This window comes from Pistacia vera, unplaced genomic scaffold (assembly GCF_008641045.1).
Source record: "Pistacia vera cultivar Batoury unplaced genomic scaffold, PisVer_v2 Contig323, whole genome shotgun sequence".
Classification (NCBI taxonomy): domain Eukaryota; kingdom Viridiplantae; phylum Streptophyta; class Magnoliopsida; order Sapindales; family Anacardiaceae; genus Pistacia; species Pistacia vera.
In genome coordinates, this window is record NW_022196139.1 from 1,012,143 (window position 1) to 1,034,516 (window position 22,374).

At 33.5% G+C, this 22,374-nt stretch overlaps 2 protein-coding genes and 1 long non-coding RNA gene across 4 annotated transcripts; all 3 read right to left on the minus strand.

The window, feature by feature from the left end:
• Window positions 1–5,281: 5,281 nt before the first annotated feature.
• On the minus strand, window positions 5,282–6,048 carry LOC116137311. The gene is made up of 3 exons (XR_004129170.1): window positions 5,883–6,048; window positions 5,707–5,806; window positions 5,282–5,528 (listed from the first exon to the last, which is right to left on the minus strand). It is a non-coding gene; the product is annotated as an uncharacterized LOC116137311 (long non-coding RNA).
• Window positions 6,049–11,636: 5,588 nt separating this feature from the next.
• On the minus strand, window positions 11,637–13,342 carry LOC116137371. The gene has a single exon (XM_031423052.1). The coding sequence runs from the start codon at window positions 13,220–13,222 to the stop codon at window positions 11,798–11,800; it is 1,425 nt and encodes a 474-aa protein (XP_031278912.1). The 5' UTR covers window positions 13,223–13,342; the 3' UTR covers window positions 11,637–11,797.
• Window positions 13,343–15,982: 2,640 nt separating this feature from the next.
• LOC116137397 (phosphoglycerate mutase-like protein 1) lies at window positions 15,983–22,222 on the minus strand. Of its 2 annotated transcripts, XM_031423084.1 has the most exons (10): window positions 22,168–22,222; window positions 20,637–20,704; window positions 20,375–20,482; window positions 20,203–20,282; window positions 19,509–19,671; window positions 17,337–17,411; window positions 17,160–17,248; window positions 16,445–16,564; window positions 16,259–16,303; window positions 15,983–16,173 (listed from the first exon to the last, which is right to left on the minus strand). In XM_031423084.1, exons 2-10 carry the CDS (start codon window positions 20,694–20,696, stop codon window positions 16,047–16,049), a joined length of 867 nt encoding a protein of 288 aa, XP_031278944.1. In that variant the 5' UTR covers window positions 20,697–20,704; window positions 22,168–22,222; the 3' UTR covers window positions 15,983–16,046. The 2 variants fall into 2 exon arrangements, with proteins under 2 accessions (XP_031278944.1, XP_031278945.1); XM_031423085.1 differs by lacking the exon at window positions 22,168–22,222 and having other exon boundaries at window positions 20,375–20,559.
• Window positions 22,223–22,374: the final 152 nt, after the last annotated feature.

The window sequence follows — 22,374 nt, forward strand, 5'->3', positions numbered from 1 at the left end:
ATTATGTTATGACATTTAGGAAACATCATGGAGTAATTAGGGTTACGATTCCGTTTGTTTGTGTCATGAATTACCTTTTCAATGATGCAAATTTTGTCGAAAGATGACTATAAGTCAGTGACGCTCGATAACATTAGAGTTGATATTTTCCCATAAAATTTGACTACATTTATAAAGACCTTGTTGAAAAACAACAATTTTTTTTTTTTTTTTATTTTGGCGATGCTAGAGTTGAGATCCAAATTTTGAAAAATTACACTAGTAATATTGATATGATTATAGACGTGGGATAAGCGATATTCTAGTACCACAGTAAACAAATTGATGGGTCTTATTTTATTGTTAGCCATTATTCATAAATATAAATAGCTTTAGACTTATTCTTGAACCCATAATTGTGTTTAGACTTATAAGGTTTGTCAATAGCGACAAGGTGATACTGACTATGCATTTTTAGTGTAAGTGTTCATGCCTCTTTGTCTTAGGATGAATGACCTTCATTTCTGTCGTTTTTCTCTTGTTTTTATTTGGGATTTCTTATCTTAGATCTTATCCAATCCCCAATAATCATTATATATTTAAAATAAATAAAAATTAAAGAACATAATCTCAATATAAATTTATTCGTATATCAAAGGTGGCTGCTTCGTACGACTTATTCAAATAAAACTTATAAAAGTACAGTTTATTCCAGTAGAACTTTTATGAAAAAAAAAAAAATTTAACTGTTTCTTTGAAAAAATGTAAAAGAGCTTTGAAGTCTTTCATTACCAAAAAAAAAATACTTTAAATATACAAAAAATGATAAATCAAATTCATGAAATAGTAGGGGATATTTTTTGGGATTTCAATACTTTAAATAATATTAAAAAGAGCTTATAGGAAAAGAAAATTTAAGCTTCTCCGATAAGCTGTGTTGTTTAAAATTGTATATGCACATTTGAGATACAATTAATCAATCTAAAAAAAAAAAAAAAAAATACTTATTACTTTAAATAAACTATTTTGATTAATAGATAAGTTCCACCAAATATAATTATAATTACTCTTTAAAAAAAGTAATAATAAAGACTTAGGACGTCAAAAACTAATAATCCCACAATTCCCATAATTGAGGTTTGCTTATAATCTTGGAGTCAGGACTTGATTGTCAAAATATTTTATTCCAATTAATAAAAATAAATTACTTTTGATCCTTAAATTAAAAATGCTTGTTATTATTATTATTATTATTTTAAAGTCAATAGAAAAAAAGTTTCTCATAATATCAAAGGAAATTTATGGACCATTGTTTGAAGTTAGACCTACTTTTCGTAAAAATCTTTGATTTAAAACATACCTCGTAACCTTCTCCAAACTTTTTGAATTTACCCTCCTTTGAAGCTTTGTAGTTGGTGCCTTGGTGCAACTTCTAATTTAGAACTTATTTGTCTAATTTTCAAACTAAATTTTTTTTTTTTTTTTTAATCAGTTCAAATCTCAGGAAGTCAATAAAGTTTACCCAAAAATTAAGGGTCTCTTTAATTTATAATCTAAAAATGATTTAAAAAAATTGAAATAAGATTCAAAATTTTGGAGTTATATTTTACGATAATACTATAAGATAACAAAAAATGAATGAAAAAGTCAAACTCATTATATTTACTTTTTTATTCATTTTTTATCACATCACTTTGTATGGAAATCTTTATAAGTGTAGTATTATTCTTTTATTTAATATTTTTAATAGTTTGATATGAGATTAAAAATAAATTTTTTAAACTAAAAAATATTGTGAAAATAAATTTTAATTGTTTTCAGAAATCTATTTTTGAAATCATTTCTACTAAATACATTTTTATAAAATATTTTATCTCTTATTAAAAATAAAAAAAACATATATTTAAATTATATATCAAATAGATCCAATAAAAAAATTGTAAGTTTTATTGGTAAGTATTTGAAGATTGATCAAATGAGATAGGAAAGTATAAAAAATTGATCCACACAAGAATGGTCAACTGAGTTCAAGTCTCATCAACCTCTAATAAAAGTTGTCATTAGGACTCTTATCTTGGGAGCCAAAACACCCTAGCCATTAAAAAAAATATATATAAAAGTTGGTTTGTTTTGTTGCATAGTTTGGTAAAGAATTATTGGGGTATAAAAGAAGAGGTGGGCAATTCCTTAATGGACCTTTGTTTGCTCCCAACGATGACAACATAGAGAAAACCTTTAAATAGAAGGGTAATGACATGTTGCCACCAAAGGTTGAGCGAAATGGCAAGTTCCCACCTCTATTTTATAGAATTTCAAATTTTCACCTTTAAATTAACCTAGAATTCCAAATTTTCACCTAAATTAACCTAGAATTCCAATTTTTCACCCTTAAATTAACCGAGAATTGTTTAACGTCATGATTAAAGGGTAAAATAGTCAGTCCAAATCTCTAATCTTATTCGACCGGAATAACATCTAGGTAGGTGCGATTCTGGCACCTAGACCTCCACCCGATCCAAACTTCATCTCACCAAACCTTTGGTGTGGCTGGATTTGGTTGTGGCTTTTTTACAAACAAATGGTGGGCGCCGGTAGGTGAGTGGAAAAATGGCCGAATTCTCAACAATTTGATCTCCTAAAATTCAACAAATGAACTCCAATAAATAGCCAAACAAACTCCAAAACAAAAAGCTCATGCAAAATCACTCTCAAATAATTCCAAAAATAAAATCAAAATCACCAGCACTACTATTGCTTTTAGGCCAATCAGCCTGGTTTCGACGTCGTTGGACCCCCCCACCACCACCATCAACTACCATTTCCCCTCCACACCAAAATCCCTTTATTCCCCACCTCACTGCTCCAGCCAATCGCCGACTGTAGCTAGGTTTGTTTTCGCACGAACTCTCGCTTCTTGGCTAAGATTCCGATGGTTTTTGAAGCCAAAAACTTCACCTTCCCCCTAGCATCAGCACCACCGACATCTCCTTAACAAAACCCTCATATCAGGGGACAGTGGTTGCTCAACGATCACCGTCCGCCACCCACCCTTGATCTCATGCGACAATTGCAATTGGGAGTTGATTGAGAGATGAAGAACAACAAGAAGATGGGAGGACAATTTGGTAATAGCGTCCTCAACATTTGTGTTAGAACTTAAAATTCATTAACACGATTACTTTAAGGATGAGAATCTGAAATTTATAAAATTAGGAGTGAGAACTTGCCATTTTGCTTAACCATGGGTGGGAACAAGTCGTATACTCTAAATAAAATAGGCAACGAGTAGCCTTCCAACGCTTCACTCGTAAACTAACAAAACAACGAAACGTCAAATCTCTTTCAAACAAGTAAAAATCATTGCTCTTTTACTCATTTTTCATTAGTGATACGTCACCGTCTTGTGTTAGGTTCCATTTGCAACCACAATGATCCATTGCTTCTTTATCAAAGTAAAAAAATAACCAACTCTGTATCGATGCACAAAAATAGAACATGAATAAACCAATCATAACAACATCTAACATTAATGAGTATACCCGCAATTATGCACTCAAAACATGTTTGATAAAATGTCACAAACAATGCAAGTTGTAAAGTTTAGATGATGATTAATTAATGTGTCTGACTTGGTCAAAATGGGTCAACTGACAGATTCTTCCAAAAGCAGTCGTTCACAGCGGAAGGGAAATCGTTAATTAATGAGAAAATAGATATTAAAACTCCGGTAATTATAAAGTGGTGAGAAATTAACTGAGATATACATAAATTGGTTCGGACATTTATAGTTAAAAAAAAATATATTTAAACTTAGAAAGATTTCTTGTGTAGCTTATTTGCAGTCTCCTCTAAACTATATTAACTTATCTCTAGTGTTATAGTATATGAATAGTTAAAGTAAAGAAACGATATTTCATCCAAAAAAGAATAATGCAAAAAAGCAATCCTTTTGCAGTAAAGAAGAATTCAGCAAACAACTTTTAGTATATTACAACATAAGATGTTTAGAGAAACTAAAATTCTCAACGATTAGAGTGCAGAAGAGCATAAAGGAGTCGCAATAGCACTCCTCTATCAGACAACAGCAACATAAAGCTGCAAGACTGCAAATATAATCTATCCATTATGCCTTATTTGCAAATTAAAACAAATTATTAATTATTAATGCATACCATGTCTGCAAGAAACTCGACTCTCTTGGCGGTGGAGCTACATATTGTGGAGGTGCCATCATTGGAGGCCCATGATGATGATACTGATAATATCCACCTGCATGCATCAAATTTTATTATATACTTGGAACTACAAATACATAATTTACAGAGAAATTGTTAAGTACCATGAGGAGGATATGGGTATGCATACTTGGGTTCACTCATAGTTTAAACTCAGTTGAATTATATAGATAAAGACTGGAGAGAAAGATGAGTTTGGTAACATATTTATACTAAGTGTTTAAATTAATATTTGATAATGAGAGAAGATATATTATACGTCGTTGAATTCTGAAAAGCATGTGAATACACTTGTTTTAATACAAACTAGTTTCTACTTTCTTCTTTATATTTAAGCGGTTCTCTCTGCTCTCCGTTTCCTTTGTGTTTGTGAACCTTTCTTATATTCTATTATATTACCTTCAATCCTTGCTTAAGTTTAAGAAAATGTGTATTGTTTTTCAACTTAATATATTAATATTTTATTTACAAAAGTTGAGTTGGGCTTGGACAGACTAGGGTTACAGTGCTGTAAGGCCCTTTTAAGTGCACAATATCTTATATACAAAAGAAAAGCACTAGAGAAGTGATATTTACTGGTAAACTTACAGTAAAACACCGAAAACAATATACATTAACTCATAACGTGAAATTTGTAGACCAAACACATAAAACTTATAAAATACTTTATTATCCTCTTGATTTTAATACACCAAAATTGTTTCAGTTATTTAAGCTTACAAGTTTAGAACCTCAATGTTTTCATTTGTGAAAACCATTCTTCTCTAAAATAGTTTTTGCATAATAGAGAAAATGGTTAAATTTTGTAGAGAGTTGTAAGTATACCAATACATTTTTGTTTCATTATGTATTTTTCTTACCATCGACTATGAGGTTTTATGGATGAGACATGAGTTTTACGTGGAAGAGATTAGCAGTACTGACTTCATTAAAGTCTAATTATAAAATAAAGGGTAAAATTAATACATATCGATTTATTGGGTACAGGAAATATGTTCAATGGTTGTTTTAAAAATAAAAACTCTTCCATTTAATCTTTTGTAAGTTATAATTTTCATGTTTGTGAATATAAAAGTTTTGAAGAAGCTTGGTGCCTTATTGTACAGTACTGCAAATTTAATACATGAACTCGATAAGATAATCAATCACTCTCCTCAGAGAATTTAAAGTCTACAACATCAACATGTTAATTAAGCAACATGTTGTATATAGACATAGTAAAAGAAAAACTGCATCTGCATTTAGGCAACGAACAAGATAGAGGGATCGCAGCAGCAATCATCCAAGAGACAGCAGCAACACAAAGCTGCAAGGCTGAAACAAAATCACACACAAACAATTTAGAATTGTTGTCAATGATCATTAACCATCCCCATATTAGTTTATTGATTATTTTAATTGTATTCCATAATGCAATCTGATTATGTAAATAATTAAGAAGATCTTATAGATATATATTTTATGGAAGAATGAAGAGGAAGTTAAAACGTACAATCCGTCGACAAAACTCGGTTCTCTCTTAGGTGGTGGTGGTGGTGGAGCTGCATAATACTGTGGAGGTGCCATCACTACTTGAGGCCCTTGATAACTCCCTGCATATATCATTTCATAATTTGTAAGCATCAATAAAATTATGGGTATAATGTATGCCATAAATTCTGTTAATACCTGTGGCCGGATAGGGATAACCATACTTGGGATCATTCATCTTTGGAACAGGAACAGGATAGAATTAGTTGGTGGATATAAAAGTTGAGGTATTCTTGCATGCATTTATATATATGACAAAAAAGTGAAGAGGAGAATGGTTGAAGAAGGCAGAAGGAAACATCCATAGAGCATACTGGGAAGCTGGAGCCTCAAGTATTAATATTGCAGGTTGATTCATAATATCAAAAATTTATTCGATTCTAGTAAAGTTGTGGCAGAATTAAAGTTATTCAATTCTTTAATCAGCGGTGATATAGATTCCAACTTCCCCAGTAAAGTTAAAGCTCTGATAAGCATGATCTTTAGATAGATACTAGCTGTTTCCATCTACAGTTTTACTTTGTTCTGATAAATTAATTAGCCAATATTCCTTGCACACTTTGAAAGGCTTGTTTTTATAATGAAAGCTGGGGAATATTTTAATTTGCATTAAGCAGCTTCTTGTTTTTGTTTAGAATTCGTGCAAATTGTTCTACTGCGGCGCCCAAAGGGTCGAATTATATTTCAACGTTGAGCATGCAAAGTCAAATGAAAATTACTAATATTTTAAAACTCTCTTTATAAATTCATTCACATGCAATATTACTGTTTTCACATAATTTAAATAAAATTCGAGCCTATTCACATTATTTAAATAAACTTGTCGAGGATGTTTCCCTAACTCTGTCGATCGGGTGTCTGTCAACTATCTAAAATCTAACTTTATTATAGGTTACACTGCTTACTCGACTCAAAACCCAACATATTTCTATCTGACGTTGGGTCATAAATTCTATCTAAAATCTAAACTTTGATTATGAATCTAATTCAACTCTTCATTGATCAAGGATCCTGGCCCGATTACAAGGCGAATTATGCTCTCCTATTGTTGCAAGTAACTTTCAAATTCTGACTTGATGGCATTTTCCTTTTCTTCATGCCTAAAATAATTTGATGAACTTGACGCACTTTGCATCTATTCTTTAATTAATTCCTTTCATACTCCTTTAATTAATGTATTAATCTTTGCATATTCTTTATTACTCACCAACCATATGCAAAAAAGTATCCCTTACTTGGTCGCAATCGATTAGTAGTTCATTAATCATTCCCTAAGTATAGTTTATAGTTCAAGAATTATCTTGGATTAGGTTCATATTATCATTATCAAATCCATAACAATTTAGACTTGTATAAATTAAACTACTCGATAATATTTTTAAATAATCTACCATTGATGAATATATCAAAATATCTGTGTTTTTTATTTTGTTTATTTTTTCAATTATCTATCAAAACTTTCGGGAGTGGAATAAAAATTTATGGTTTAATTTGAGTGAGTGTCTCACGATTCGTTTTTCTTCATATACATAGTGAATTTATTCTGTTTCTTATTGATAAGATTATGTTTTTGAGATGTAAAATTAAATTAAACAAATAATAATTAGTTTAATTATATTTGACATTACCTATCAATTTACGAGTAAAGGAGAAGAAACTTATAATTATTTAAAAAAAAAAAAAAAAGATAAAATGAGAATGTGGAATGTTTAGGCAACAAGCAAAGTATTTAGAATAATTACTACAATAGAATTTAATCCACGGTAGAAGAGAGGCAATATTAGGAATTTTATTTTTTTGACTTAAATTGGAATACTATTTATTAATTATAAATTTAGAGTAATCCAACGAACTTGAAGATATAGTTAAAAGTAGTTCGTTAACAATTAGTAACACACATATGGGCAATAATAATTATAGCAGATACTTTTAAACTTTTATTATATCGTTAATTTATGTATTCAAAGATGATATGTGTCAAATTTAGTATCAACCATTTAAAGAATTTGAGTTCAATATGACCTAGAATTACATTATACGATATGTATAAATTATATATCTCCATAAAAGGGTATAAAAGTATAGGCATGAGATTGAAATTTTAATATTTTTGGTCTTGATTTTAGCAAACATATGTGATATTTTGCTAAAAACAAACGAGGTTTAGTGAAATGCCAAATTAATACTCTTGGTTTCATTTATTATAAATTATCACATTTAAAGTAATATTGTTTCTTTTATTTTTAACAGTTGAAGGCAAAAATGGTCATTTTAGTCTTTTTCTCTCTTCTCTTCCCATTTCTCCCAACTTTTCATTATAGTGTGGCTCACGTTAGCACGCTAATGTGCGCCAATGCTCCTTTTTGGTTGAAATTGGCCTCACGTTAGCATCACCCAAGCCATCATGTTTTGGCTTTTTTCGGCCAATACCGAACTCTAGAATAACTTCTGAGACCACCGTTGGATTCCCCATGACCTCATCTACAAAACTCATACCCCCAATTGCCGTCATCATTCACTTTTCTAGCTACTCCCACACTTGCCCGCTTGCAATTTTGGGTATCTTCTCGGTCGTTTTCTGTTTGATTGGAGAGCAAACGACGTGATCGGACTACACGAACAAACTCTCCTTCTGTTGTAGTTTGCGTGGGTATTTTATTTTTGTCATTGTTGACTTCTTGTTCGTTGAAAATCGAAGCCCAAAGTAGTGCCTGCCACAAAGGCCAAAGTCATGAAGTTTTTTGTAGTTTGTTTGGATTAAAAGAAAATTCAAAGGGTTGGGCGTGTTTGGATTGAAGAGGATGCTTAGTGGATTTTCCTAGAATTTTATTAATTTGGCTAGGTGGTGGCAATGGCAGTAGTGGTTAGGTGGTGACGATAGTGGCAGTGGCTCGGTGGTTGGAGATGGGGATGATGTGAAGGTTGAAGAAGAGAGTGTTTTTGAAAAAAAAATTTAAGTAAGATGATTATTTTTCTAATTCTACTAATTTTAAGGTAAAAAGGTAATTTATTAATTTATTTGTCAATGACAGTTTGATAATATCACCTTTTATATTTTTGTTAGAACCTAATAATAACTAACAATATTCAATTAAGGGTGGGAATCTAGAATAAAGAAACCATGGGTATCAACTTACCATTTCGTTACACCTTGGGAGGGATTATGTCGTTTACTCTTTTGCTAAAGATATTGGAGAATTTAAAAGATGTGTATGGTGGAAAAAATTGACGCATGATAGTTTTGAAATTAAATGTCATATACTTATTAATTAAAATACTTTTTTAAAATTTTCAACGAGGTATAAATAAAAAGTGGCTTAATTAGGATATAAAATACAAGTGACATTTGTCCTATTTCCAATAATACAAAAGGTAAATTGGGCTCATGATTGGAATTTGGATTGGCTTTGAAAACTAGTGGGCTTTCTGGTCCATTCACATGCCATTTTATATATAAAGTGGTGAAAATATGATATCAGTCAAATAAGGATGAAGTTGTTGGCATAATTGAAAGGGATATTTTAATTGATGTGGGGGAAGGAACATTAGGTTTAGGTATTCTTTACTTCTCCACTTCATAATTAACTATAACACATTGCATTTTTTAGTTGTACTCCATCCTATAATTACTAATGAGATGCATTACGGCTGTAAATTGATTGGTTGATTATACGAAATTAAGTCTTAATTTGGCTTCTCTCACGTTCTTGACTGTTTCAGCTTGTTGCTATCAAATTAGTTGCATATTTTCCTGGTAGAATCAATTTGGTGACTGATAGATAGACTTTCATTAAATAAAATCAACTAAGTTTGTTATATATAATACAAGATTGTCAATACCTTATTGTAGACACATGGTTCTACAGTAATCCTATATCAAATTTATTTGTTCATTAAATAATTTTTTAACATGATTCATGCCAATATATTTGCTTATTTAAGGATAATTAGCTATCAAATCTATCTTCATTGAATTAACATGTAATATAAAGTAATTTCTAGTAATATATATATATATATATATATATATTTATGATTGGGGGTGTCCGGGCCAACTTAGTGCACTTCAACTAATCTCCTAAGACTTTGGAAATACCGACTGGGTAAGAACTCTAGTGACTATTTCTATTAGCAATCGAGGAGGGACTCCAATTCAGAACTTCTTGAGTAATACATCCAAGAATCTCAATCTATCGAACCATTTGATCACCCAGAGATAGTTAATTTTCAGTAATTGCTAGTTTTAAATCTATTCACTTTTGAATTAACTTTTTTCCCTCTAAAATAATACATACAATGTTGATACTTAATAGGTACATGTATCCCATTTCACATGAATATTTTAAAATAGTTTGATAACGTTATTAAATCAAATAAGATTTATAATATCATACCAACCAAGATAATTGACCATAGCTACCAATAAATACAAATATTAAAATAAATGGGATGAATAGAGAAGTCAAATGAATGGGTGCAATATAGTCAGAAAACTCCCGACACAAAGTGGCGCCACGCCTAGTTGAAATAATGTAATAAAAATAGTGACATTTTCTGTAGCTGATAACTTTCCCGGGAAAATTAAATTAATCCCCAAGAAAAAGACACTCTCCTTATTCTTGAATTCAAAGGAAGTGGGGTTGATGATAATTGATGATTGAGATATATGGAACACCTGTACGTGTCATCATTTTCTGTCTCTTTCTTGCTTTCAATTTCAGGCATTGCATTCAATTGGATGAACCCGTAACTCCCCTTCACACTTGTCAATAACCAAATCGATATCTCCTTTGAAAAATTAGATTTATGAGATGAGAAATATCAGAGTGTTTTTGTTTTCATTTCAAAGTTGATTAGACACCTCTCTTTCTTTATTAGTTTTGCATGTGATGAGATTGAGATAAGCCCCTGTTTTTTTCTTTTGCTTCTCTTTATGTCTACATGCTTAACTAACTAATATTAATTTTCTAATTATATTGTTAAACACCATTATCATTATCCACTTCCAAATAGTTGAGTGATCAACTATGACTCTTGAATGTATTACTTAAAAAGTCTTCAGTTTGATTCACTTTAGTTGTTAATAAAGGTGACCAGTAGAGACTTACCCAATTGTTATCTTTTAAAACTCGAAAAATTAATTGAGATGCACAAAAATTGACCAGAGCAAGTTAACCCCAAAAAAAAAAAAAAAATCCCTAAAAAATATTGAAAACCCTCTTACATAATTATGAAAAATTGTATAATAGATGTTTTTTAATACTTTCTAACAAAGTGGATGAAGAGTTAATAAATAAACCCTTTGCTAATAATGGGTTGAAAAGTTTCTAAATAAAAAGTTAAGTTTATATATTGAGACTTATCTAACAACCACTGGATGACATGATGGTAAAAGTACAAAATAGGATCTACCATGGTCTCACTTAATAGGACTAACCACTGAGCTCTTATCCAATCAGTACAAAATCTCGAACGATTAGTTGAGGTACACACAAAATGGTTAGACATAACGTCATAAATAAATATATGAAGCCACTTTGCAAGACTTATATAGTGAGATAATCCCATTCAAATATTGTAAGTGTTGTATTAAGGGAAAATAATTGTTGGGAAATGTAGGCAATAATCATGGACAATACATCCCTTATAAGCATCAATAACTCCCAGAAGATATGGATGGATCAAAACTACATCACCTAATTGTACGATATAATATTTGATTATTTTGGATCTCAAACATGATTCAACATTTAAGGATGTATCAAATAGCAAACAGAATATACACCAAACTTTCGGCAACTAAGAAAAGGAGAAATGATTGATTCAGAAGACGATCTCTTAAAATTGAAACTATTATCTGGGTTTATACATTATTTATGGCTAAAGCTAAGCTGATGCAAATATATAAAAACTTTATAATAACATATTAAGATAAACTCATCTCCAACATAACCCATATCATAATTTAAAATCTAACTAATCATCTTAAACATACGTTACATTTTAATTTAACTTAATACAACAACATATTGATATACTCACATTCATATTCATCAATTTTGAGATACCTTACCCACCACCTTCCCTTCCGGGCCCCTCATTTCACCGCTAGCCGCCACCCCAACTCCTCCCTGGTACGTCGTAGGCGGCTGCACCACCATTCCTCCCGCTGCCGTGTAATATACTTGTCTCCCCACCCCACTATCATATGCCACCTGCGTGTATCCCGTATCCGTCACTGCCACCCCACCGCCACTGCCGCTGCCACCACTTGGCCGCACCATTCCCATCTGCGGCAGATTCGGCGGCGGCGCTTGTGTCTGCGGAGGTAAAACCATGTTGTAAACCGGCTGTTCCCGGTAAACATCATGAGCAGGTGGGCCCGGAGCCATTCTTTGCATGTTGGGATAGTAATGTTGACCGGGTTGACCCGGTACTTGTCGGATCATTTGTGGTGGTGGTTGTGGCTGTGGCTGTGATTGTGGTTGCGGTGCGTGATACACAGTAGTACCTTGAGGGATCATATAAACCGGCTGTTCCGGTTGCCCGTGTGTGCTGGTTACAGTGGCCGGGTAACTCGGACCGGGGACTTGAAACGCCGCCGTTTGCTGTACGGACAAAGGTACTGTCCCTTGCGGCGGCTGAGCTTTTTCAGGCATGGCGACGTAAATTCCGCCGGCTAAATTTTCTTCAGTCTTTCTCATGAACATAGCTTCTTGAACTTGTTGCTCATGTTCTCTCATCTGCAACCTTTGAAGTTGTCTCTGTATTTCAACGGGATTCACTGCATGATCCGCATAAACGACCCGATCCGGTCCGATACCTCGATCATCCGGAACGTGATATTCCGGCGGCGGCGGAGGCGGAGGTGGCTGCACCGCTTCCGGAATTTTGTGCGGTGGAATTCCTTTCTCTAAACCAAACAAGAAATCAACATTATTAGCGATTTTCTTAGACTCACTCACATGACTCGGACCGGAATTCAAAGCCTCTACGAATCGGTCACGCTCCGACTTGGAACCATCGGATCCAAAACTGGAATTAGTAACCGCCGGGAACAAGAACAAGCGCATCCGAGCCGGCTTAGCCGAAGCTTTAAAAAGCCGCTCATACTCGTGCATCATGTGCTCGAGATCATCATCATTAGTAACCGAAATCAACGCGTCAAGATCTTCCCCGGGGAGCTGATACTTAAACGAGACGTCCGCTTCGCCACAGAGCGCGGAGAGCTTGTTAATCATGGAAGCGAATTTGATCGTACAATCAACGGCGAGAATCTTCGTCTCGCCGCCGATGTACGCGAGCTGATTATCGTGAGGACGAGGGTGGATCTTGCCGCCATAGCTACACATGAACTTGAATTTCATGTTCTGAGGGTTCTGATCCTCCCATGGCGCCGTGTTCTCGAAATCGATCTCGCGCGAACGAGGAGACGAGTTGCCGGAATCAGGATAAGAATTATAAGAAAAATTCTCCATATTTGTTTTTGTTTACAGAGAACTAAAGAGAAAACGATATCGTTTTGATGTTTGACACTCAATCCATGAGAGAAGGAAGGAGATGGTAGTAAATGGAGTTGGAGAAGAAGACTAGAGTGATGTTTTATCTTGGTAGAACGTATAGGGAGGGCAAAGGGAAGGATAGAGTGACGGGAGGGTGGATGGAAAATGGGACAGGTGGAGGAAGATGAAGAGGGGAGGATGGAAAAGAGGGTGATATAAATGGAAAGAGATGGGAATGGTGGGGGCCAATGAAGAGAATGGGATAAGAGAGTGATTATTATCAAGCTAACAGTATTATGTAGACTTTATAACACATGAAGTAGTAAGTGGAAGTGGAACATGTTATCAATAATATTCAACATGTAATAATTAAATAAAATATTTTATAATTTTTTTTTTCTTTTAAGAAATGCAGGGGAATTTTATAAATTAGAGAATGGTGACGTGTCCCGTCCCGCGTACAATTCGTGGGAAAATGCTGTAATTATATTATACCATTCCATTACCTTCCTCAAAAGACTTATTTTTTATTTCAATTCAACCTCATTATGTATTTTTTGAGAATCTCAGATTCATTACTACGTACAACTTACATTGAGTTTTCTTGTAATTAACCTCGGCTGAGCTGAGCATATCGTGGAATAATACGGCGGCGTTGTTTGACAAATATGTTGGGTTTTTTATTCCATGGATTGACACCCAGCTTTATGCTCTCTCACAATAATTTCAAGCATCGCCTTTATGTGTTCAAACTATGGTTGGTTGTGCCTACGAGATTCCTTCTATGGATAATTACATTGTCACCCCTGAAATTTTGGGTGACAATATCACCCAAATATTTGATGCACTTTAATCAATTAATGTTTGACAATGATTCCTTGATTGTTGATCGTTGATCATGGAAGGATGATGTTGGTCAAGGATTTTCATATTTTTGGCATTTTTTGAGTATCAAGAAGAATGTACAATTTTCTTGTCGGTGAACGTTATGGATTTACATAAACTATTTGAAGATAATCATTGATACGTCATTTTAACATCAATGATTTACACATATAAAGTGTTAAGCTGTTTTTAGAAATTATATATGATATAATTGATTCAAGAATTAATCAGTATAATCGAATACAAAGACTGAATAATAAATGAGAGAGATAATTTTTAAAGTGGTTTGGATGCTTAAAACGATTTCTACGTCCATTGAGTCTTTTATATATGAGAGTTTACAAAGAGGTTGCGTATAGTGAATAACAAGTAGAGATATAATAACTGAATATTCAGAGAGAATATCAAGTTAGTCTTTTTTTCGTAAGTTATCTTTGCTTTAAAAATAAAAATTACAATCAGAATCAGAATTCCAAAAATGAGAGGGGGAGTCCTCTATTTATAGTAATTGAATTTAAGGTAATAATTATAAATTTGCAAGTGGGTAAATGTCGTGCAAGTCCTTCCTTGCCTTCTATTGGCTGATAACTTATGAAATATCTTTAAATTATCTTGGGCTTGGACATGTGTGTGATCTTTAATCACTTATAGACAAAACCTGAATCTGTTAAGTTGATGACAATCGTATTTTTTCTGTCTTGGGGTCACGTGGTAGCTCCTGATCGGCGCAAAACCTTCTTGAACTTTGATTAGTGTTTACTGATGTAAGCTTACGTCAGCCTTGATTTTTTAGGTATAATAATAATGAACTCCTTATAACTGAAATTGATAAACGTTTTATTTCCCATATGATAGAAAGTGGCTATGGAATATGCAATTCTAGTTTCCTATTTCAAGTTTTAAGTTTCTTTAACATTTATCCTATTATTTGCAGGACTACATCCAAGCTCGGTTTCCTGAATGCATCATCTTGGGATATAAATCAAGTAACGAGAAAATAACCTTGCATTTGGTGAGATATTATCAATGTTTTAAAACATGGCCTGACCCGATCGGTTGAACCGGAACTTTCACCAAGCCGAGTTAGCAATTTTCCTATTCACCGAAAACCTCAGAAATTGAAATGGTGATCGACGAACAATTGAAGACTGGGATGTTGGGGCTTTTGAAGAGGAAGGGCCGTTAAGTGCAATGATGACGAAGATGATTTCCAGTTAGTAAATCAACCAAAAATCGAAAAAAACTCGTAGCGACAACAACCGACTTTTACTAGCGATTGGCGAAATGAACAGGAGTGAGATGAGATGAGTTTTGGTCAAAAGACTGAGGGGACTATTTTCGTAGTGATGAGGAGGGTTGTCGACGCCAACAGTGGTGAGATCTAATCAAAATCGAACCGATTTCGAACAGATATTAGATAGATTTTTTGGGGAATGACTCAAGGAAAATTGGGATTACGTTTTGTGTGTCGTTGCCACCAACTAGTCAACCACCGATTTGTATTCAGGATGTGTTTGTTAAATTTTAAACTAATTGAGACTTAACTGTTATTTTTAGGGATGTATTTGCTGAATTTTAAACTTTTGGCAGTGAGTCAAACCACTTAAACTGGTCAACCTGAGACCTCACAATTTTGCTGGGTTAGGTTATTAAAACACTGGATATTATTATAAATGATATGATCTATCTGCTTCACGTACTGAAACTTTTCAAATATAATGATCCAAGGATCATATTCATCAGAATTAAAACTTCAAATATAGTTGGTTTTATGTCTTCCAAATTCAAATTGCAACCAAGATCTTCATGCAAACATAAGTTTTTTAAAACAACATTACTGTATGTAGAGAAAAGAAGCCAGAGTTTCCAACAATGCGATTAGTATATTAAGAATACCCATTTCCTTCACTAGTGACTACTCTACTGAATTTGAACTGGTTTCTTCTTTCTCAAGCTTCTTATCCGCGACATCACTGGGAAGATCCAACCCAGAAGGAAACTTTCCTGGATAATTTACCGTTGAGGGGTCCGACCCAGTCATACTGGAGAAAAAAATTGAACTAATGAGAACCTGAACTCAACAAAACAAGATATTGTTTTAGCCGTAAAAACAATAATTGCACAAACCTTCTGTCAACGATGACCATGGAGCGAAGCTCACAATTAGCAAAACTGCAAGTGCATGTCAAAAATGTCATTTCATGCGCAAGAGTCTAAAACACAAACGTACATGACTGAAGAAAATAACAATTTTGTTGACATGCAAGATGCAACGAGATTACACATGCACGAATGAGGAACAGTATAGCTTACTGTTTGCATATTTCTGCCTTCACAGAAGGGTGACAGTCATTTCCAAATGCAGTTAATGTGTGAAACAAGAATCCACTATGGGTGACAATTGCTATCTCTTTCTCTTTACGTGTCCACAACCTGCAAAGCAGGGAGGAGAAAGATTAAGGCCTAGACGGATTCACATCAAATAAATCATCTCAATGCATGTAGTAACTTTTATATGAGAATAAACTATACAACTTATACCATATAATCAGCCACGAGATTGTAATTTTCCATACTTATTGGTAATAATCGTCACTTGACATGATTCCCAATTAACAAAATCATGCAGCTTCTAATAGAAAATTCAATGGTGAATGTACTGGATGATGAGATGTACATAAATGCAAACAAAGACTAAAACTAGTAGTTCAAAAGAGGAAGTGATCCATTAGAATGATCTTCTTGCTTTTGAAAAGTTGTAACTAACATTAGCAAAAAGAAGACAATGATAAAACTTAAGATGTCAAAAACAATAATAACATAGAAGGACCATCCCACTTTATCAATCACAATGTCTACAGCTATATATTTAACAAAAATCAACACATAAAATATTTGGGAATTATCCTGAAGGACCAAATTTCACACAAAAGGTTTTGATAAAGTTCACAGTTAACAGTCTCTGTAAGTTATATTTGTACATGAGGTTCTGAGCCAGAGCCCCATGCACCGGAGAACGGGGTATTACCAGTTCATGAATTTCAATCCCCTGGCAGCAACTTCTTCCTTTGTCTCTCTAACATTGGCCTTCCACCATACATCTTCATCACTTTCTATCTGAGCAGAAGAGTCAAAAGTTATCCAACAGAGTACCTGAGAAACCAACTAGATTTTTCTAGGTGTATCTTAGAATCTAAATACTTGCCAGGGAAAAATCAACGGCAGGAAAGAGGAACTGATAGTCACTGATGTTTCTCCTCTTATCACAAGGATGAACTCCCTGCAATAAGTAACAATAAGAAACAGTAAGTACAAATGCCAGTAGTAGTTGCCTCAGCCTCCAAATAGTTTTAGTTTGAAACTGCCAGATTTTAGATAAATACTGTTTTACTTTTAGTCAGAAGAAATATTCAAGTTGCTGAACATGTTATACGCACACTGTTCACACTATTATATCAGAATATTATTTGGCTAATTTTGCCCTTTTCTAGCAGTGGGTACCAGGTTTGAAAATGTAGATTACTAATAGACCCTACAACTTAAACTGTCAAAGTAAACCAAAGGGTTACGACTTATTAGGTTTTAATTCAATAGAAAAAGCTGAATTCTTTGTGTTTCCATGACGAAGACTTATGATTAAAAAAGGGTTTCAGCTTCAAGGTTGATTATGAGCCACATAGCACATTTTATCTAGTTGTTTTCTCCTGTTACTTATTCTTATTGCTTCCTACCTTTGTTCCTTCTTTTATTCTAATTCATATATTCTTTGTCATTGTTCTTGTTTTACAATTTCAATTAAATACTCAACAAATAATCTTTTACACCAAGATAAAACAACTTTCTGACAGCAATACAACCAAACACAAGGATTTCATAACATAGCAAAGCAACTGAGGAAAAAAAAAATTGCTAAATTGACACCACTAGCTCAGGAGCTGAAATACTCCAGCAAAAGTATGTGGATTGGATGGTTGGGAATTTCCTAATATGGCAAACAAATAGTGAAACTTCAAACAAAAGTAAACTGAGTTTCTACAATTGCAGAACAAAAAATAATTGGCACCAAGTTTCCCAGAATCAAACTACAAACTTGAAGCTAGATTAGCACCAGCATTTATGATATGCTTTAGCTTTCCTTGCACAAGGATAAATCTGAAATTAATTAGAATTTGGCAATTAAGGAATAGACAAACAAAGCCATGTAAAGCAGAGATCACATCACACCAATTTTCCACAAGCTAGAGTGGCAAGGAATCTTCTATCATTAACTTTTGGTAACAAGATGATTAAGGAAAAAAAAAAAAAAAAAGAAAAGAAAAAGGTTACATATTTTCATATTTATGTGTTTCTTCAACCAGAATACATTGTATTCTTCTTTCAATATCCAAAATCCACTGAACTTTCATGTGGATTCACAAGAGTTTTTAGCTGGAGACCATGGCCAAGTCTTACAACCTTGATACTCAAAAAACTCACAAGATACAATATTCAAAACAGGCAGTCCCAAACTTCTTGGTTAAAAGCAAGGGCTCAGGATTGACCACTCAACCAAGCACTCAGGTCACTGAACTAAATTGAATTTACCAGCCATTTTATACTTCGTGGTAAGAATTTGCATGTCCAGCCCTTGAAGGTATTGAAAAACACAATTTTTAAAGTCACAAGGACATAGCAAGCATATCATTAAATGTTCTCTTAATTGTTATTATTGCACTCATGCTTAGCCACTATGGCACATATATGATGCTGAATAGCTAAAACACAGGTTACAACATGGTATGATTCATTACATTTGCAATGAATCATCCTCTGGGAGACATGTACCAAAAAGCAAATCTCCAATATGTTTCTGAAAACCCCTGAACCTTTACATGAAATGACACTTTTGAGAAACAGTTAAAAGATTGCTGTAAGTTCACTTCTCTCTCACTAACAAAAAATTTTTAACAACCCAATTTAACAGACTTTCTGCAAAGATTTATCAGCCCAAACAAGCCTTTAGTGCATAATACATTGAAAAGATAGTTTTGTTCGTGTAGAAGGCCAGGATTTCTGCTGTCCTCCCAATGAGGTACGCTAAGTCCTTTCAGTAGAGGAAGAACTGGCTGTTAATCTTTCACTATATGGGGGAAAATTGGACATTACAATAGCTATTGACTATTTAAACATTCAAAGCAACTAATAAGATGAAAAAGGAATGAAGAGCTAAAATTAATTCTACATTTTGCTGACAAAAGAAATAACTATTTTCTTTACACACCTTAAAAGAACTAACTATCCAGCTCAACAACAATCTTTCTCAACAGGATGTTATCATTGCTTACAAGTTACAAGTAATTATGCACAATCTTGAGAAAGATAGTAGTGCAAGACATACCAAATGTTCTCGACAAAGTTCTACCGCAATGACTGGTGGGCAGTTTAGACTTGAAATTGCAGCACGGCCACTGTTTCCAGCATTTGCCACCATTAGTGGTACTACATCCATCCGATCCTCATAGCCCTCACCACCAAAAACTCCAACAGCTGTTTGCAGTGTCCTAAAAACATCACAGTATTTACAACTTAGTGTAGAGAAAATTTAAATGTTATAGCAAATGAACTAAACAAATTAAAAAGTGGAACAGATTAAAAGTAGCATCCAGAATAGTACATTCAACAAAATCTGTTTAGTGAAACAACCAAAACGAGAGCTGAAATCTAATTTGTGCAACTTGAAGGTTTAAATTCTACGTTTGGTGGAAAAATACTTGATAATCCTGAGCTGAAATCTTTTGGAGAAAACAAAACGATGAGTTCAAAGAACACAATCGTAGAAAATAACACCCCTGAACCCATAGTATTAAGTTATCAATTTCAAGTGTTAAATAGATGGGTGAAAATACGATTAAGAGTCACACATTATTCTTTGTCAAAAATAAAAAATAGTACAACAATAAAATGAACAACACTTTCCACTTTCAACCCTACAAGTCGACTTTGTCTTATTTAAGGTCCTATGCAAGCCAGTTAGAAACACTTTAATACTAAGTCAGAAAATAGATATCCACAAGAAAGTATGGCAGAAATACCTAAGCAAAGGAGAAACAATTACTAAATCAATCCGCTTTGAGAGCCCAGTTTCATGGACATGCTTACGCAGATTGTCAACCTGCATCAATTGCAAAAAAAATTCACAAAATGTAGCCAATGCTTTTCTTTCAACTACTCTACTTATGAAAATGGAAATGACCAGCAACCGACCTGCTGCCAGCCAAGTTGGGTTAGATGTGCATCAAAATATTCAGGAGACATATATGCTTTGAAGTTCTTATCTCCGTCAACATTGTGAATTCCTTGTGCATGCCTCACCTGGATGTATCGTTTCATAAGACCACAATGCCTTGGTTTGCGAGCAAAAGCCAAGAAAGAAGGCAATCTTGAACATCCTTCAAGCCAAATATGTAGCAGCTTCAAATCCACGATGGATATTGTATATCAATTGAAAAACAAGAGAGATACCAACCAGATAAAGAGTCTTGCAGCGATGCGACGGATACAAACTTATACCAGCACCACCATCCATATCTTCAACTAAAACGCATGAATATTAGCTGTCTATAGAAAGCATAAAATATATATATCTTTAACAGGTGAAGATTCTTCATTCTCTTATAATTATAACTCAGGAGTCATGACATATTAAAACGTTTAGTAATGCACTTCTAAACTATATCTTTTACGCATCACTATCAATTGCTAATGTGTTGTTTTGTTGCCAGGCAAATGACACTCATGAACATTGATTGGACCTACAGGCTACAACATCACTCTGTCAGCCACCAACCCAATTTCATGGCTTATTGAGGGAGGAGATGTCATATTGTTTCCAATTAGAACCTTAACAACATTATTAATATCCACTTCACATATCTTCAATACCCTTATAGCTAATCACTTTTCATCTCACATATACATCCGACATTAAGCACTTTCACAACTACTGATTCAGAAGAATAATTTAATCATATAACAATAAAACATAAAGCATCAGTAAAGGTGCTGAAAATTCTTGATGTCCCTTGTACCAATGAATTCTTGTTCTTAAAAACTTCCATTAAAAATCTTTTGGTTGTACTTTTATCTAACTTCCATTTGAGTAACCCTAAGTACATTACAGAGATTTTCATATCCAATTTATTGCTCGAAACCATGACTAAAGCAGAAAAACACAAATAACAAACAAGTATATCCGAATCCGAGACACCAGCACGACCAGCTACAGAACTACTCAAAAAGATTAACAAGCTTCAATATTCGAATAATCTCAAACTTCATCACACCCACATAATCAAACCACCATCTGACCTCCTCCCATAAATTTCGTTAATTAAAAAAAAAAAAAATTATATATATATGAAAAATGCTAAACACCCATACAAAGAGGGTTACAAATTGAGGCCAGCAAGAAGAAAAAAACACAGAAAAAACGGAAAAAGAGAGAGAAATCATCAAAATCAAGGGTAACCACCATCTGACCTCCTCCCATAGATTTCGGTAATAAAAAAAAAAAAAAAATTATATATGTATTTATGAAAAATGCTAAACACCCATACAAGAGTTACAAAGTGACGTCGGTAAGAAGAAAAAAAAACAAAGAAAAAACAGAAAAAGAGAGAAAAATCATCAAAATCAAGGGTGAGATTATCTTTGGATGCCCCTTTATATTTATCTTTGTAAAACTAGCATTGATATATATATATAAAACTCCACAACGAACCTCAATCAAAACCATCGTTCACCGAATCAAAAGAATCTAAGTCTTCAGAAAAACCCACATGGAAACAAACAAAATCATAGCCCGAAACAACTTATCCGACTCTAAATCAACGAAAGCACAGCAACCCAGATCAAATAACAACACAAAACATCAAAAAAAAAAAAAAAATTCAAGAAGAGAACATCAAACAGTAATATAAACATGGAGATTACGAGACAAAGGTAAAATGGAGTAAAACTGAGCAGAAAAAGGAGGTATGAGAAATGGGTAAAAGTACCAGGGTGAGGAGAGGAGAAGCAGCGAAGAGAGAGAAGGGATCGAGAAGTAAAAGCTGTTGACTTGAAGGACCTGTTTAAAATTACAGAAGAAGAAGAAGAAGAAGAAGAAGAGAATGTTAGAGTTATAAATTTATTTTCGTGATAATAACTGGTTGGACAATTTGCTAATGCTGTCATTGATGCTTTCTGTCTATTCATTTGGCGCT